This window comes from Formica exsecta, unplaced genomic scaffold, assembly GCF_003651465.1.
Source record: "Formica exsecta isolate Colony F162 unplaced genomic scaffold, ASM365146v1 scaffold501, whole genome shotgun sequence".
NCBI lineage: Eukaryota > Metazoa > Arthropoda > Insecta > Hymenoptera > Formicidae > Formica > Formica exsecta.
Window position 1 is genome coordinate 1 of NW_021852253.1, and position 19629 is coordinate 19629.

The 19629-nt window shown below is 35.7% G+C and overlaps 2 protein-coding genes across 2 annotated transcripts; one reads left to right on the forward strand and one right to left on the reverse strand.

Moving 5' to 3' along the window:
• Positions 1-108: 108 nt before the first annotated feature.
• On the forward strand, positions 109-1113 carry LOC115241674 (INO80 complex subunit C). Its single transcript, XM_029817547.1, has 3 exons — positions 109-428; positions 629-696; positions 803-1113. The coding sequence occupies exons 1-3, from the start codon at positions 251-253 to the stop codon at positions 932-934; spliced, it is 378 nt and encodes a 125-aa protein (XP_029673407.1). The 5' UTR covers positions 109-250; the 3' UTR covers positions 935-1113.
• LOC115241673 (prostaglandin E synthase 3) lies at positions 1089-3958 on the reverse strand. The gene is made up of 3 exons (XM_029817546.1): positions 3807-3958; positions 2316-2685; positions 1089-1671 (listed from the first exon to the last, which is right to left on the reverse strand). The coding sequence occupies exons 1-3, from the start codon at positions 3821-3823 to the stop codon at positions 1546-1548; spliced, it is 513 nt and encodes a 170-aa protein (XP_029673406.1). The 5' UTR covers positions 3824-3958; the 3' UTR covers positions 1089-1545.
• Positions 3959-19629: the final 15671 nt, after the last annotated feature.

The following is a 19629-nucleotide window of genomic DNA, read 5'->3' on the forward strand; positions in this document are numbered from 1 at the left end:
ATACATATATAATATATTTAAAAAATTATATTCTCTATATTGAATTTTGTTTGCTTATAATAAATAATTATAGCTATACTTTTTGTATCTTCTTTATAAATTGTGTATACAGACAGATATTTTTAGCAATATATTCTTATTCGTTCATGACAACTCCCTAGTTCATAAAAGCTCTCAACAGTCTTGATCTCATTAGTAACTAAAATTGTTTTCATGTATTAAATCCATTTGTTTTAGGCGATATTGAAAAATGGCAAGCGAAGAAGTGATAGATGCTAACAAGAAACCACAGCCCGTGTTTAAGAACCGTTTGTTCCAACAGAAATTTCGACCGACAAGCAATAGTGGCAAAAAACGCACTTGGCGTTCGTTGAAGCAAGTTTTGGCTCAGGAACGTTCGTTGCCATGGCCAGTGACAGTAAAACACTGTACGTAGAGTGATAGAATCTTCATTTTTTTTTCTCTTGTCATTGTGTTTTATATATCAGTCAGAAGGTATTGAAATTGTAAGACGTTCAACTAGTTGTACAAATAATGAAAAATGAAACAGTACCAAAAATCAAATATTTTAGGAGAGAGTGGAGAAAAATACATTACCTCTACGCCCATGATTTCTTTTAAATTTCAGATAGTTCCATTAATGCACCGCCAAGCTTCAAACCTGCTAAGAAGTATTCCGACATTTCCGGATTACCGGTAAGTGATTCCTGTCATATTTATCAACTAACCTTCTTTCTTTTATACGTTCTTCGAAGATATTGTTAATGCCATTAACTATAAATTGCGTAAATTTTTTTTACAGGCACGATACACTGATCCACAGACTAAATTATATTACGCAACTGCCGAAGAATTTTCAACGGTTCGCAGTTTACCGATGGATATAACGGCTGGATATTTAGCTTTACGTGGAGCATCTAGCATCGTCGGTTAAATAATTACATATTTTATGTTCATTCATAATCAGGAAACAAGACAACGTTCAATATCTCGAGTGCAATTTCGTTTTTACACAGAGAACAAGAGAATATTTTAACGAGGATAGAGAATAGACGGAACAATTCAATTCAATAAAAAGACAGAGTAAATAAAGTATTGATATTTTTATCTCACAGACAACATTTATAACATTTTGTCATGCCTGTCAATAGTGCTTTGTAGGATTTCCCAAAATGAACTATTCCATGTATTGTTATCTTTTTTTATCTCCTTATTACTTTACAGAATATATTATTAAAAAAGCTTGTTCATTATAACTTAGTATATGAACTACAGGCTAAAAGGGGAGGCGGGTGAGGTGTGGAGAATCCTCGAGAGCTGTGTATTACTGTTCCTCAGTTGCATTACCACACTGTTCTCTCTTTGTAGTCCATTTTGCGCGCCCAGTTTGCTACTTGCAACACGGCCATTTTATAACGAATTTGCAATTGAAGATACAAACAGCGAAACCTACTGAAATATTGCCCAATTGTGCATTATCCTTAGGTTGCCATTCGTTTTTAATATAATTAATTAATCAATTAATCGATGCGGTTATTCATCGTTTTAATCGTATAAATCGGGAAGATCTTCGTCATCGCTGTCGGCCTCGTTGTCTCCTAATTCATCTAAATCATCGAAATTTGGCTTACTGTCACCAGAACCGCTCAGACCACCCATCTGTCGCATCATCTGTAAAATCAGGTAAAAAAAAAAGCATTTATTAACAATCTCCTTTTCTTTATATAATAATATATTATGTATTTAATTATATACAATCAAATCCTCCTAATATTAATTCAGCAAAACTAAGCAAATTTCATTTCATTTCCTTTTCGAACTATATTTATGTTTTAATAATAAACATATAAATAAGTAGAATAAAAATAATGCGCATTTAATTATTGTGTGTTCATGTCTGTAATCTCACTAGTATTTTTTTTTTATGTGTGACAAATGTAAAAGTAATTGAAAAAGAATGAATGAGAAAAAATCAACTCCCAAATGATATTGTATATCATATTTGTATCAGTTTTTTTTCTCTGCCTAGTATCTTAAGATGTAGATACAAATCTATTTCTATTTTTACTTGCCATTTAAGAAAAATTTAGGATTTAGAGAAAACATACAGTTCAAGGTTAATAATTATCTTATCTTTTTCTAATAAACTTATTTCCAAGGACCCACATGTGCAATTGAAGGTTAAGTTTAAAATGCGTTTGTGAATACGAGAACTTGACTGTAAATTATTCAAATAATTTAAAATCTGAGAATTACTTTTGATTATATATATAAACTAAAGTCCTAATTATGACCAAGTCCTACAATGATCTTACCTCTTCTAAATCAGGTGGGCTACCTTCATCATCAGTATCATCTTCATCCTTCCATTTGTTAAAGTCACTCTTTAACCAATGAGCCTTTGTTTTATCCTTAATTAGCCGTGGCCAATATGGTCCCTCCTCTTTTTTAGCAAGAATTAATTCAAAAGTTCTACCTTTCAAATTTTTTACAGTTTTACTGGGTTCAATTTCTTTATATAAATTAATTGTAACTTCATGCATTTTTTTATCTGTGCCACCCTCTCCTTTGAAATATATCTTCTCTGGTTCAATTTCCATAACAGGATCCTTACAGTCTTCTAAGCAGATTGTAACAAATAAGATATCTTTCCTTTGGGCCCACATAACTGGTGGAGGAGGTATCCTAAAAATTAGAAAAGGATACAAGGAGGAAATATTAAATGAGATACAGTAGAAAATCTTGCTATTTATAATACTTTATTTTCTAAAATGGGAAAATTAAATTTTTTTATATAAACCCATCATTTCCATAATATTCTTTCATTAAACATATACAAGTTTTTTTTATTTAAAATAATATATAATAGCAAGTAGATCTTTTTTTTTTAATTCTTATTTTTTCAATAGATATATATTAACAAGAATTAAATTTTTAGTAGATATTTAGGATATCACTCAGACTTTTGGGAAAAAACCCAAGTAATAAAAGCTATACAGATAAATCAAATTTGCACGAGGCTTCTAATCAAAATTTACGATCTCTGGCTTCCTTTTTCGAATTTCTACGTTTACAATGATTTTCATCACAAGACCTTCTCCCACATGAATGAAACATTGTTTCAGAATTTTCATCACGCATGTAAAACTATCTCGTTCATTATAAATCGCGGAAAATCGCGCGATCGAATTACCTGTTCAATTCCCACGTGCACGAAATATCGATATCGGACTTATTGCGCGTCTTATAGGTTAGGGTCAAGAGTTCGAGACTGTAGCGATTCGGCGTTTTTGGATCATTACGTTCGCGGTATCACACGTGGTACTGTAAATACCGGCGTGATCGAAGAGATCGCGTTTTAATTGTCATAAAGATGAAATCGCATCTTTGAAAAAATGAGAGTCATCCGAACTCGATCGGTTCGACGGAGTCTTCGAAGACGAGAAGGACGTGACGTGAAGGAACGCGAATTTGGGGGGGAATTTCTCCTCGTCGAGGGCGACAGGACGGACCGCGAGTAGGGATTCGCATTCGGTATTATTTTTTTCCTTTCTCGATCGGCGAGAGAAGCATCGCACGTCGCATCATCCCGCCTGGAAACTTCGAGAATCAATAATACCGTCATCCAACCAACATGGCGATGGTGGATGCGAGAGCCACGGGGCGGCACAAGATATCCTCGCGGCGTTTATCACGCGGTGCCGGTTTTTACGAGGACGCGCGATCGCGGATCCCGTCAACGGATTCCGGGGCCGCGTGTATCCTTCGCGGCAATTTTTCTCACCGCCGATCTCGCTTATACTTACTGGCTCTCTTGCGTCATGTTCAGACTTTGGCTTCGCACAACGGGAGGGAAACAAACACACAGCGCGCTCACGCACCGCGCAACGCGAACTCGATTCGAGATCGTTGCACTTCGAGATCTCGCGCTACACTCGACGTCGACCCATCGAGGACCAGCGCGTGCGCGCGGCGATTTGAGACTTGCGACGACGGCGCGCGCAGTCGCGCGATGGCGCTTCTTTGAAAGGATTTTTGACGCGAGTTTGACCTTGGCAAAGAAAAATTTACTTTAAGAAATACACCGAAAATATCCGATTGATTGTCATTTAAATTGTAAAAGAAGGCACTAAAGGTATATCTAAAATCGCGCACCCATAACACAAAGCTGGAATATAAGACTATCTATTTATTTAAACACACATATATACACATGTATATGTATATAAAAAATTTCTGAACAATGTTGAAATATTCTTCGCGAAACAATATTAAAAAATATTTTGTTCGTATATGTGTGTGTAAACATAAACTTTTGGGAATTAAATACGCAAGTAGCCAAGTATGTCGATTATTATTAATTTTATGTAACCAATTTTTAGAAATCTCTAGTAATCGATCAGAGATCGATGTCAGATCGTGTAAAGCAAATTTATTAATTTATTATTTGAGACAGAATTTATCATGAAATATCATCTTTATAATTTTGAAGAATCAATCGTACAGTTTTTTTAAATTTACCTCTTTTTTTTTTTACAGAGGTCTCTCTCCACGGAACTAAAGTTTGCCGCGAATTTGCAACTCGCTTCACTTCGAACTTCAAACGTAACGGCGTTCTTTCCACGATGTCTCTTGCGAGGTACGTACATACACACGGTTCTTTCGGTTCAATAATTTATGTAATAAGTTATTCAACAAACTATATATGATGCTTATGCACATACTTCATTGCTTGAATATTTTATCTTTCCCGTTAAAGATGTTGAAGTAATAATTTACGTTTTGCAAACAAGTAAAAATTTTGGGTGATCTTACAAACTCGTCTTTTGGCCGGCCCGCGGGGGGGGGGGGGGGAAAGAGGGGGAGAAACAAAAAAAAAAAAAACGCCGATAGGTATATCGCGACGACTCGCGACATACACACGTATATTGGAAGAGAAAGAGAGATGCAAACAAAGCAGAGTCCGGAGATTGTAGATTGTAGGTCATTCGTGTGTGGGGAAGGAAAGGGGGACCGGAGAGGGGTGGGGAGGAGGGGGAGAGAGGAGACGAGACTCGCGTGGCGTGGGGGATAGGGGGGTGAGAGGAGGGGGCATCCTTGTGCCGCGACTAACTGGACACGCGGACGGGTACTAACAGTCTCTTTCTCCCGCAGGTTCGATTCAGGTGCGATCTGCCGTTCGCTCGCTCTTCCGCTCTGCGTGCATGCGTGCGTGCATGCGTGCGTGGGCGCGCGCGCGAGTTGCGTGTCACCAAAGAAGAGGCGTCGTCGATCGTTCGATCGATTGATCGCGGGTGCAGTCGCGCGGCTTCCTTACGCCATATACGGCGTTACGTTTCTTCGCGGGAAAATTCGCCGAAGAGGAAGGAATACGAGAGAGAATAAGCGAGGAGATTGTATAAGAACACGTGAAATAGAGAGGAGAAATTAAGAAGAATATTAGGCGGCGGAGATACATACACTCCTCTCGCGACAAGTGAAAACTTCAGTGTTCGTAAGTTGGATCTTTTAACAGCGAAATGTTTTAAACATTTAAGATTATGTAGAGACAAAATTGAGAATAAATATTACTAAAGGATTGCAAAAATATGATATATAACATGACTTTTATAGTCTATATTCTATGTTATATACAATATATTTAATAAATTACAATTTATATATAATTGGAGTAAAAAAACAGCTAATTAAGTATTTTTGATTTGTGGTAAAATGTAAAAAGATAATTTCTCAGAGATGTGCTTTTGTAACATTAATCTGTTTCTTATTCTTAAACAAAAAAATCGGATTATATATATCAGTCTTATATCATGCGAATGTGTGCGTGCAAAGTTTGTAAGATAAATGATACCAGACGCGACGCATTAAATTAAACTGTTCTCGTATCCCTATCTTGTCATCTATAGACATATATTGATATCAATATCGTTATCGTTATCATCATTCGTGTGTGCAGAGTGTAAGTGCGACGAGCATTTCCGGAGCGGAAACAAGAGGAGGGGACGATCGTAGAAGCGGACAACGATGACCAGGACGACGTGATCTTCGATTTGAGAATCGGGCATCGCCACCGGTTTTGTGCCACCATGTCGACGAGTTCGCTCTTCTACAAGGACAAGTACGCGGTGAGTGCATATAATATATATATAACACATACTCGTTTCTCCGCTTTCCCTGCCCGCCGTTCTTAACCTTCGTATTCGGTCCAGAATATTCACGTAATAAGCACTCGTATTACTAGTACACAGAGGAACCACTCGCGTGATCTTAAGATTTTTAAATGACAAATTGTGCGTCTCTGATTTTGTGTGAAATTGAGTCAGGAGAAAAGTCGCAACCTTCACCGCAACTTTCCAATATTCTCATCATTTATAATTAAATTTTGAAATGAAATTTTTTATTAAAATCCAACTGAAATTTCATTCTGATTTTATCATCTAGTCGTTTCTCTCCGTAACTATTAATATTTCAGCGAATTAGTAATATATGCCATTCATATTTCTGATAATATATTCCTATTATAACTTGTAGCAATTGAACCTCTTAGAAGCCAAACTCTACTTTTTAAGTTAATCAGTTTGACTTCTGAGATGCTTGATTCATAGAATCTCATGACTCGTGAGACTAGGGAGATTAATGCGCTGTTATATTGTAGAGGAAAGAGCTTCACGAGAAAGATGCGAGAGGTGAAATAACGTTTTAGCCTCGGAGAATACTAGAGAGCGGCGCGATATTCCGCTTTCCTCGGGTCACGACGGATATATTTCCAGTTGAAGAGTGTTTTCAACTTCGCGAGCGCTGTGTGATTACTAATCTCGGTTAACGTTAGTTAACCGCTCGAACCAGCCAATTTATATGCGGTGGTTACGACTATTAACCACCATCTTTATCGAATTTCTATCATTTCTATCGCTTTCCAGTACGAGATGGTAACGCGTGAGAACCTATTCTTTTGACGTAGCAGAAGAATCTCCAATTTATCCAATACAGATTAAAATCGAATTTATCATTATGGTTTACTACTCTATAATCGCCTTAATAAGCTTTACCAAATTTCTGTCATTTTATTTTCTTTGCAATCGAAAATTAGAAATGAATTGAATCCGCGGATATACTAAGATTATCAAATATTATTTGCAACATATGTATTGTACTTTTTATCGTGACTAGAACATTACAAGTTCGAAGAACATGTTTCATTCTACTACGCAACATTTAGTGTTCATATTTGCAATAGGCGTAACTTAATCTTTATCTACGCGGCGCGGTCGAGTTATCGAGCAAAGCATTTTTACAGATGTTGCTTAGATGCGGATCGTATGACTTCATAGATACTTTGAATTTATACCATAATTACGTTACGATTCAAAGTAAGATTAATTAATATCTCTTTTTATGTATTAGCAAATTTATACATATATCTTACATTTAACTCGTCCATTTCATACGCGCGTTCTTATCATCGCACGTTTTTTTTTTCTTTCGCAATATTGACAAGCTGATAAGATTGATTTTAGTCCACTTGATTCCATCCTCGCACGAATCTTTACACACAATCTCTGTAGATCAAAAAAAATTTTAAATAAGATAACTTGCAGGACAATTTAATTAAATACTCTTAACAACAAACACGCGCTATCGTAAAAAATTGTTGCCATTTCGTGTTATTAAATCTATTTCGATGAAAATTGCGACGCATATCCTTTCAAAATCTCTGTCTTTTTCAATCGTGCGAGAAAATCATCGCGATTATTGTATAAATAACCATCGGTCAGTCCGGAAGAATGCGACAGTGTCATCAGTCACGATGCATTTACTCAAGCCTTTGCGGATGCGCCTGTACGGAATCGGGAAACTCGGCGAGTTGCGGTAAAAGCGGTATCCATAATAACGTGCTTTCACTCTTTGTGTCCGCATCAATCCGGTAAAATTGCGCGCGATGCACCAGTTCCGCGTCCAGGGTAATGATGATATCGCATCGGTATCGCGAGATATGTGTGTAGGCGGCTGTGATCGATTATTATATCCGTCAAATGACTAACGCCGGTAATTATATTGCTTTACACAATCGTGACGGTTTCGAGGTTGCTGCGCAATACGTTTCAATCGCGTTTTCCGCGAACGGAAATAAGCACGAAATACATATATAATGGCACTTGTCGACCGTGCATTTAGCGTACCTTTACTTTCGAATTTCTCTCTCTCTCTCTCTCTCTTTCTCTCTATGACAACGATTCAAGGAATGATCCGTCATCTAAATCGAAGTTGGAACAGCCTGTGTTTATTTTTTATTTCTTTCTTTTTATCCGTTCCTTTCCGCGCTTTTCTCTTTGGAAACGCGATACAATCTCGATCGGACGCGCTATCATTGTAACGTCTTGCGCAACCGTCAGAAATTCACAACGGTGCAAAAACGATATACACGTCGTAGAAAAATACAAAAGACGATGTGTTACAAGGCCGAAAGTTGCATATCTCATTGTCAGTTAATGCATTTGCCGAGGATCGAACTGTTACGTGTTGCTCTCTCTCTCTCTCTCTCTCCTCTCCTTTTCTCTAGTTATTTCTTTTTTTATTAAGGTGAACGAAAATTTCATAATTGAGAGGTTTGCCTTCGGCCGTCTAGAGAGCGTAAAAATTTCAAGTTCCCTTTTTCGTTTGCAACGGCCATCGCATAAATTAATTAATTATTGCCCGGTCACATATCGCAATATATTGGTCTGCTTGTCAAAAAAGTTGAGCGTAGGCACGCGTCGATTTGCTTGATATTACTGGATCATATTGACAAAATTATTTGCATCGGCTAGTTAGTTAAACTCTATTAACATATCGCATTAATATTTATCATTTAGAGATATAAAAGATACACTATAATGTAATATTATTATAGATTATTATTCAAATGTATTTTATTTGTATTTTATTTTTATTTTATACGAGTACAAATAAATAATAATATATAAAAAAAGAAAATATATACATTATATACCTATATTACTTACTTACTATATGCACCTGTGACATACGTAAAATATACTTGAATAATAATTTATACAATTATATTATAATGTATATATAAGATAAATTTTTTAAAATTAAGTCATTATTCTCTCTTGAATGACAGAGACTCAAATAAAAATTGAATGCGAATTAGTAGGAAAAATTACTGTCAATATTTAATACAAATATAAAATATTTCTTGTTAAAATTAATAACAAAAATTTTAAATAAGCCACACTGGAATGTAATAGAAAAAAATTGGCACGTGCTATAAATTTCGTATCTTATTGTTAGTCTCGGCAAAGAATGTGAACCAAGTCTGTGATGGCTATCCTTATGGGAACCGTTCGAATCGCTTTCGAGAGCGCGTTCTCCGATCTACAGGTGCATCTCTGTAGAGGTGAGCGAGTCGCGCGAGATTGCAAGAGAGGAAATCTCTATTCTTCTCTCTCGTTCTCCCGTATAGTTAAGGATCGTTAAGGAGAGGGAGTAGGAGATACACTCTCAGACTTTCCGTAGGAGAACAGAATCCGTTCCGTTGCGTGGGTCCGTGCGCCAGTGTCCGGCATAATAAGACGTATGTCTCTGACATAAGACTTTCACCCCTGAGGGCCCTCTGCCGCGATCGACCCGATTGCGATGGATCGGTTTACCGCACTCGGGATTCAACACCATTCTATGAAGCTACGGGAGTCTGGTACAGTGAAATTATTCGGGGTGCTTTCTTTTCTTTTTCTCAAATATTATTTTAATAAAAAATAAGGATAGAAGGTAATTTCGACATAGGAGGTAATTAAAAGACGCGTCGCGTCGGGGAGGATGGAGAGATAGTGGGACTCGAATTTATAAAATAATCGCTTTTTAAATTTAGACGAGGCCTTACAATTTTTTTTAATAATAAAGGAACAGAGCAGTTGAAAAAGCATTCGCAAATTTATATTTTGGGAAGATATTTTTAAGTGCTATATGTATGTTCGAAACACATTTGTTTCCATTTTCTATGATTTTTTAAATAAAAGTAATTGCTTTATTTATCTTCTGGAAAGTTTAATATTATATATATTATACAATATGCATGCGCAGAAAGAGAAATTTATATATGTTTTCAAAATCTTATAATATAACATAAATAAATGACGAGAAATATATTTTTATGTTGCTTCGCGGGATTTTGAATACTCGTCTTGTTGCTTATATCAAAAGAGCTCTCTGATCCTAACATATCATGTGTGTGTATGTGCGCGTAACGTCCACGGGGTTATCCACGTTTCTCAGCCTTTCTCGTCTCCGCCCGTCTCCGATATCTCTCTGGCGTCTTATTCAATAATTATGTAATCAAATAAAACTGCCACGAGAGCGCAACTCCACCGCTGAACTTTACATGCCGTACAACTCGTTACCCGTCTGATCGACGGACGAATGCAATTCTGCACTTAAGCGCGAAAGATATCGACGAGAGTTATCGGACATTTAACGCGTCAAATCACGAGCGGCAATCATGAAGAAAATTCTTATTGCTTGCCTTGTTTTCAACAGATCTCATCGATGATGGTATATGGCGCTTATCTTAAACGCAAACGTGGTTTAAATTATATGAGATAATTTTGAAATAAAATTAAGTTAAAATATAGGAATACAAAAATTATAGAAAAATAAATAAATAAATAAATTTATAGCATGAATGAATAAATAAATAAATAAATTTATGGCACGATGTAATTAATTAGAAATAAATTGCTAGTTAAGAAAGAAACTTAATGTAACAGCGGAAGTGTAAACGGTGTGACATCTTTTATAAAATGTACAGTTAGATAAATATACCGTCCGGTATTTACTCAACTCGCTCGCTATATATGCATTTCCGCATATTATACGGCAATGCTGCTCTTATTAATGAACAATACTGATTGCTGCTCTCTAAGATACGTATATACTTTATAGCAAACAAAATTTTCGCAAGATACATATGCTCCCTATTTCGTTTGTTTAGAGTTGCTCTCGACGAACATAAAAAAAAAGACGAAAAACTATTAGAAATTCTCGAGACTCGGCGATTGAAGTCATACGTCGGTGATACAGTTAACCGTCAGCATTAATTACCACGTACCGTGCACAGACTTGTGCATTACAACATTGCAGCGAGCAAATGGCGAGCATTCCCACTGATTTTACCGCAGTAAAACGGTAAACTTACCACGCGGATCGAACTCGATGTAAAATAAAAATGGAAAACCATAAAGGTTAATCAGATAGGAAGATTAATTAGATTAATATTTCGGATTTTGGAATCGAAGAATCTTTTCTTTGCGTAACAATTTAAAATGATAAGCTCAATTTCGAACTTGCTTGATATTGAGATGTGATCTTAATTGTGATATTATCTGATATCGAGAGATTTGATCTGAGTTAGGAAGTTATATCAGATTCAAAATTGCGGATATACAATATTTAAAAATAGAAAAGATACCGCAATTATCGCGAATAACATTTTTGCCGAGGAAAGTCAACCCCAGATTGATTTATCTCCACTATTAACCTCTGTATTTTTTTCGGAGCTATCACCAAATGAAAGATATACTTATTATAGCGATGAATAATTACAAGAAATAATTTTAAAATACATCTCGATTACTATTCGATATAACGATTTTTTCCATTTTGCATCAGCACAAGTCTCTTTCTCTCTTTATCGATTTACATCTCTAACGTTTTATATCGCTTATCGTATGTATGCCATCTGACGATAGCGAAGTACCTTTCTCTCCCCATGATAAAATCCGAAATGCGTGCTGCATTTAGAAACGATTGTAATTCGCTACGTGCTACTAGCGTATTGAAAATTATGTGCGTGTTGTGTACCCTCTTCCGTTTTCTTTTACTTACATGTATATTAACATCAAACGTCAATCTCTCACATATTTTTCAGTTTCTATAACGCAAACTTATACAACAATTACCGTTTTATTATTAAATATATTATATAAATATGTTGTACATATTATATTGAAATTATTTTATAGAAATTATATCTATATTTTTTATTGGATATACTTTTGTTGAAAGAGATTTTCAGCAACTGAAAGCATCTTATTTTTAAAGCTTATATTCATGTCAGGTGCCCTAACAGTTAAAGTCATTTCAATTTAATTATGTGGTACCGCTCTATCTGCGGTTTTCTTCAAATGCGCAATGCTTACTTCTGTTGTACGGTAGCTTCAATCCTGTGATGTATGATGACGAGAAAACGCGAGAAAAATAGTTTGCCGGACCGTCCGTTGCAGTATGTTAAGGGCATCGGATCGAGCGTTCGATTTGATTTTTATCAGCGTAGCCTCGTAAAGGTCGCCGATCGGTTACACGCTTCCCCGCTGGCGCATATTTGCTATACGCATTGCGAAACTGTGGTTTCGATTACATGCATTCAGCATTCCCATACGAATTACATTCTAGGAATTCGATGCGAAAATTCGGTTATGCAACGCCTCTTCGTGAATCCGATAGATCTCAAGACACATTAACTTTCGAAATCGCGTAAATCGGTCGATTGATAAATAAAAAATAAATTATCGATATATGAAAATTGAAACATTTACAGACAAGATTCTGTATTAGCCCATAAATTATATTTATAAACATCGAGATTTCCACATCGATGTATTAAAATGGGATCATAAAATCTATATTAATATAAAATTTATTATACAAATAACAATCAATAAATTAATAAAATTATAAATTGTTAAATTTGTGATGCTACACCGGGTTTTCTCTTCTCTTCTTGTTGACCATTGGTTGCTCCTTCATGGTACTCGCCCGCAAAAACACGGTTAATCGGGCGCGTACTAATTAGCCGAATATTACGTTGACGTGGCACTTTGCACGGTACTCCCGATCGCATGCAGCACATACCTTATTATATTACTACAGAAGAACAAATGCGAAAATTACGATCTACTCGACACTCGAAAATTACATAGCCAATTTCATGCTCCACTCATTATTAATAATCGATTGATATTGACTGAGATTAATACTTTAATCATTGTTTTATTTCAATTACTTGTGTGATCCTACGATTTATATATTTGCATATTTTTAATACGAAAATGATTAGCAAATTACATTGAAATTGACAAAGAATTTAAAAGGCGAGATAAAGAATATATTTCAAATATTTTTGAAGAAATGATTAACCCTCGTAAAAATATATCGCATTGTACTTTAATCATTGTTTTATTTCAATTACACACTTGTGTGATACTACGATTTATATATTTGCATATTTTTAATACGAAAATGATTAGCAAATTACATTGAAATTGACAAAGAATTTAAAAGGCGAGATAAAGAATATATTTCAAATATTTTTGAAGAAATGATTAACCCTCGTAAAAATATATCGCATTGTAATAATAATTTATCACTTCTTTTAAATATAAATTCTTTTAAATATATATCGAGGTAACAGCTGTTTATCAAAGTAGGTCGATTTTTCGATATATTTATTTAAAGTAGGAGTTATAAAATAGGTGGACAGGAAATATATAAATTATATGTATATTATTATTTCATTGCAAAATATTTACTGGTACATAATTATTCCTTTAAATACGCTTGGATTTAAAAATATTCGCCGATTTAAGTATAATTTGCTAATCATTTTCCGATTAAGAATCTGCAGTAATGTATGAATCGTAGACCAAGTAATAAAAGTAATCGAAAAATCGTGATACATGAACCGAGTATTAACAATTGATCAAATATTCAAAGAGAACACGTAAAATATTCCATGTTTATATTTATAGTGGGAGAGAGAGATAACGTCTACGGCATGTGGTATGTGGTATATGGTGTGTTGTTGTTTATCTGGCCTTTACGGGGCGCGTAGCCTTGTGTCATTCACATTCACGGTAACATTCGACGGAGTAGGTCGGCATGAGCCGGTCCGTGTGTCGTGATTTTTCTTTTTAAAACAGAATTATTATCTATTAATACCATAATTAGTGATCATCACGCAATTGATTAACTCTCGTGAAACTATACGTATAAAATATCACGACTATTTGAGATTCGTGTAAACGATATGATAAATTATCTGTTTATTTATATAGTACGCACTTATTTATTTTATTACGTGAAATGATAAAATTGTCTCAAGATCGTATACTATTTATTAGCAATATAATTATAGAGATAACATTGCCATTGCACATGGCGCATAAATATATTAATAAAATGCGCGTTGCATGAAATTAACATCGGGAGTGTCGTGTAAAGTGCCACATCATCATATTCGACTGATTAGTGCGCACACGATAATTAACCGTAATTAACCGTATTTTGCGAGTGAATGCCATGAAAGAGCAATCAAGGAAAGAAGAGGAAATATCGAGCAACGGCGCAACGACCACGAGTTGAGCAATATATAATTTTGTTAATTTATTGTTTATTTGTAAAATTAATGGTTATCTTCGCTTATATCGACAATAATGTGACACACTTTGGGATTGGAGTATTAAATTAATACATAATTAATTAGCATTTATGCTACATATATCCGCATTCGATTTTTTGTGGCATGTAAAATTAACAAAAGTACATTGACCCTGTTAATTATCACGTTTGTAGCGTGTACTTAGAACTTAGAGCGTCGCGCGCGTTCTTTTTGCGTTTGTTACGGCTTGAGCAGATCGTGAAAGAAATACCGGTTCCGGTGGACAATTCGCTTCCGCTTAGCTCTGGCGACGGCACGACCATACGATACCGCTATACGCGATACCGCTGTATCGATTACCTAACGATAAAAAAAAGTGTCTGCTTATCGTATAATGAAAAAACATGTCCGTCCAATTTAACGAAGTCTCTTATGACCTTCATCCAAGATTAGGTTACTCTAAAAAAGAATCGTTCTCTATCGCAGGATTCTCCTAATTATAATGCTCTAATGCGGCTTCCTTGGATAAATGATATATCCGAATCCTTAAAAAATGAGATAAAATTTAAAATATCCGTAAATGCGAAATATAATACAATTGAATTTAAGAATATTATTTAAAAATTAAGATTAGCTAAATTAAATTATAAAATATAATTTTATAATATATTTTATAATTTACATTTTTTTAATTATATTGGACTTATATTTTATTGGAATTATATTTTAATTTTCCTTCTTTTCTTTAAGAATACATTTTTTTCTGCACATAAATATATCGAAAAGTTTTTTTAAAGAGATGAATACGAAATTTTACTTTGAGAAAACTTGTTCTATTGTTCGGCAATATCTCATATCTACTGACATAATGCAAAGAGTTCAGATCTCTGTTCACGGACAAGCTATTTCCAACGCGGCCTTGTCGCCATTTGATATCTAACAAAGCCGCGTGAATTACCGTAAGTCAAAGACTCATTGGCACCTATAACCGACCCGTAATAGTCCGTATACAAGTGATCCTTGTCGCATCGGGATAAGGGAAGGTACGCGCGCGCTTGAAAGCTTTTCAATGTTATCTATAAAATGACATGATCGATATAGGTTGATTGACCGCAATTAAGTTTCAAGTCAAAGTCAGATTTCGATTAAACTTCCTCATTTGATACAAATCGCAAAAATGTTTGCTGTTTATCGCGACATTTTTCTTCCAATTTTTTTTTAAACGTACATCGAGTATGCATTAGAGTTATTTGATTTTTGCGAAATATTTCTCGTGGAAAATTCGCGATCTGTCAAGTAATCGGACGACAAGGATGGATGACGGAGTATATCTTGCGTAAAGAGAGCAAACGCTTTACACCGAATAGCGGGTAACGGGGTTTAATTCCCGCGTGTGCTTTTTTGCAAGCGACGCGCTTACGCACTATTTCGCATGATGACAGATTTATAACGCGTATTTATCCGAGTATAACGTTTTTCTTTTTTTCTGTTATTCTCTGTCAAACGCTTTGACGAAACTCGTAACTAGACTATCGAGAGGAGAATATCTTGTTCAGAGCCGTTTTATTATACTCGTCAATTAGCTGCCATCTCTCGCTAGTCGCGTTCTTCATTTTACGGTCCACACGAAGGGGGAGGAAACCTCTTCCGCATCTGTCGCGAGAAATGAATGAAGAAAGTAGCGAGTAAGCACCGGTGTAAACGAACGCGTTAAAAAATAAAAAACACGCGCTCGATTTCTCGAACATCGATTCTTACTTACGATTTACGAGGGAATGTCAGTAGGAATTTCTCTCGAATATTTTTCATCAGCCTCTCCAATTTTATCGATCGTGTCATTAATTAAGTGTGAACGATTTTATCACAATTTTATCACTTTGACAATCGAATATAGAGAGCTAATTTCGAATTTGGATTGCTATATACATATATTGAACACATAAAAGAATTCGCGTGTTTTAATCGCTTTAGAATATATGCAACGTCGATTAAGAAAGTGACCCCGACATCTTCGAATAATTCGAGATAACATAATGATTAACGCGATAAGCGACGACGGTGTTGTCGCGGACGTCGCAATTATCATTAGTCAGTTCTTTTATTTAACTCGAATCGGTAAACGTCAAAGTTTCAGTGACGATCCGCAATGTTTTTCCAACGATCGAAAGTGGTCAGTATAAAGATCATTGATCAGGAGCGTTAATCCTTGACTGATCTAACGAAATAATATCGACAATCAGATTTAATTAGACAGATGTCGAAACGCGATACAATCACGATCGGAACGAGAGTTAAACCACTCGCTCGTCACGACATAATCAATGCGACACAACCGTGTATGGACACGCGTTACATCGGCACGACGCTAGAATGTTTCCGGTCTGGCTCTCCGGTTGGATTCATCCCAAGTCCCCGCAAAACTCCCACGTGAGTACTCGAGTATGCGATCGGCGAGAGAGGCGAGCGCGCCTTGTTATTAGCGTGCGCTCTTCGTATTCGCTCTTTCGTCTCAATATGCCGGATACGCGACACGTGTTCGAAATCCGTTAGAAGCACGTCATTCCGCATCTGTCAAAGTACGTGCGCACGTACTTGCACGGGCTCGTACCCGAAAAGTCGCGCATTCCCGCTGAGCCCGACAAACGAAGAATAAATCGTTTGATTGAGATATTTATATTATTTTTATTTATTTTATATTATATAAATTAAGAAATAATTATATTGAATTAAAGTAATTTGAGTTTGACAAATTTTCGATAGTTATTTCTCAATTTTGTATTTGCTTAGATATTTTAATATTTGTGGTGCACATATTTTTAAAAGTTAAAGCTATATTGCAATCTAAAAAGGATCTGTGATAAATAAATATTAATAGACAAGACGATAAATCATTCTATATCTTGAAAATGATATCAATTTTACAGTCATGAATCATCAATTCGTGCTAATATTAACTCATCGAATAATATCCCGCTAGTAGTCAATATCTTCGAACGAGAAGCCGTAGAGAACTGTATTGCCATAAGACACGAAAAGTAGCCCGCAAATAGTAGAAGAAACGTGGAAGGAGATTAATAGGATGACTTGATGAATTTTCGCCCGAGTTTTATCTCCGTGCCACTTTCCCATGCGGAGAATTGTCTTGAATTTGCGGTTTCACGTTAAATCTATACCGACTGTTTGCGATTCCAGCGGCACAGTTTTGGTCGGCAAATTGCAGAAATTAACGCAAGATTGGATTTAGTATCCATTCGCCGAATAGCTATCGTAGTCGCTATCGTGACTACGTTCCCATTCCAATAATCTTTAGATAAATTATTGGAATAATCTTTAGATAGACGCGCAAATATTTTGGCAAGTATCTAAACAAATGATTTCTTTATTCCATGTATTTTTGACGATGCATCTTTCGTTGAAATTGTCGGCTGTACAATTGTGCAAAGATTTTGTCGAATTAAGCGATATTTTCTCGCTACGCGGATATTGTTTCCGTTAAAAAAATATTTGCCTGCACAAATTCGATTGTTACATAAGAAAGAAAAACACGCGACGACACATGTGTACAAATGCATGTGTCATGCAGGTGATAAGAAATCGACGTTGTTGACGTATGCGTTATCTTGACACAGCTCGTAATGTAAAGCGGCGCAAAACTTAACAAAAACGATACGCGAAAAACGCGATGAGGATCGCATTTATATTTTTCGCAAACTATTTTCCACGGAAAGTCTCGGATCGCAAATATACACAATATTTATAAAGTCAATGACGGTAGCGACGCGTATTACCTTTTTTCCTCGAATTTACATGCAATACCTGTGTGTGTTGCATGTAAAATGACTTTCCGTTATCACCTGACATTTCCTGCGACAAAAACTGCATACATTACTTCCGAGTTTCTCGCTGCAATTCCGAGTATTCCTTCGTTAGTAGGAGAAATTAGGAAAAACTTGTAAAGAAAATTACAGTCATGTGCACGCATATGCGCCTTATTCGTCCTAACTATCGTGATTACACATATTATAATGAAAAGCAATTTACGTGAGATATACATATATGTAACCTAATTGATCAAAAAAATTGCAGATTGCTCGCAGACTCGATTATTTATTAGCGAAGGGGGAATAATATGCGGCACATAAGGAACAGCACTTAAGAATATTAGGAATAATATAAGAATAATTACCAGAGAGGGATAATTACGCGATATCGCATTTTACGAAGCTTTCAATATCTACCGAGACGCCTGCGATATTTGCGATTCCAGTTGATTGCTCTATTAATTTCATGCGAATAATTTTCCTGTAACGCCACTTTCTCGACATGTTCTTTCACATAGCGCGCGCGATATTTGTCGTCTCGCTATCTGATGCATTCTTTTTCCCAGATGCATTTTCTTTTCCGCTTATCGGATACGCGCACACCTCTCGAGATCACGCGTTACGTGTGATTGTCGCACTTCCTATATCAGTCATCGTCACTCGACATCGAGATAATGTCGTAATGCTATCCCCGGCGGTTTCCGTTACCGTTATTCCCCGCGGCGGACCCGTAATAACGTACGCGTTTAACAGCAATAAGAACAATAGTATACGAATACATTTTTCATGCAATCGCAACCTTCGATCGCGCCTGTGTCGAGGTCGTACATGGTGCAAATTCACAAGTGTTCCCTTAAAATTTCCCAAGAAATCTGTACGTTTCATCGCGAAACGTTCACTTGCATAGAATGGAAATTGCATGCGAGGCTTCGACCTTTTTCATCGTCACATTCTTATCGTAAGATGTACGTCCCGGTGTCTTCGACGATAGCGTGAAGCTCGCTTAGCATAAAAAGGCTTCGCAATATTTGATTTATTCCAGCTATTTATACTAGGTGTATGATAAGGCTTTTACATAGAAATCAAATGGGCACCAGTGAATAACACGTGCGGACTTTATTTAACAATTCTCTTCTCTTGCATATCTTATAATTTTTTGTTTTAACGTTATTGTATTCAATCTAGATCTTTTCATCGGTCTATTAACACGTATATGAAATTCTTTTGTATAGTATAATATAATAATTTTTATAATAATATATATATAATAATTATAATTTTTTTTATTGTATTCAATCTAGATCTTTTCATCGGTCTATTAACACGTATATGAAATTCTTTTGTATAGTATAATATAATAATTATAATAATTTT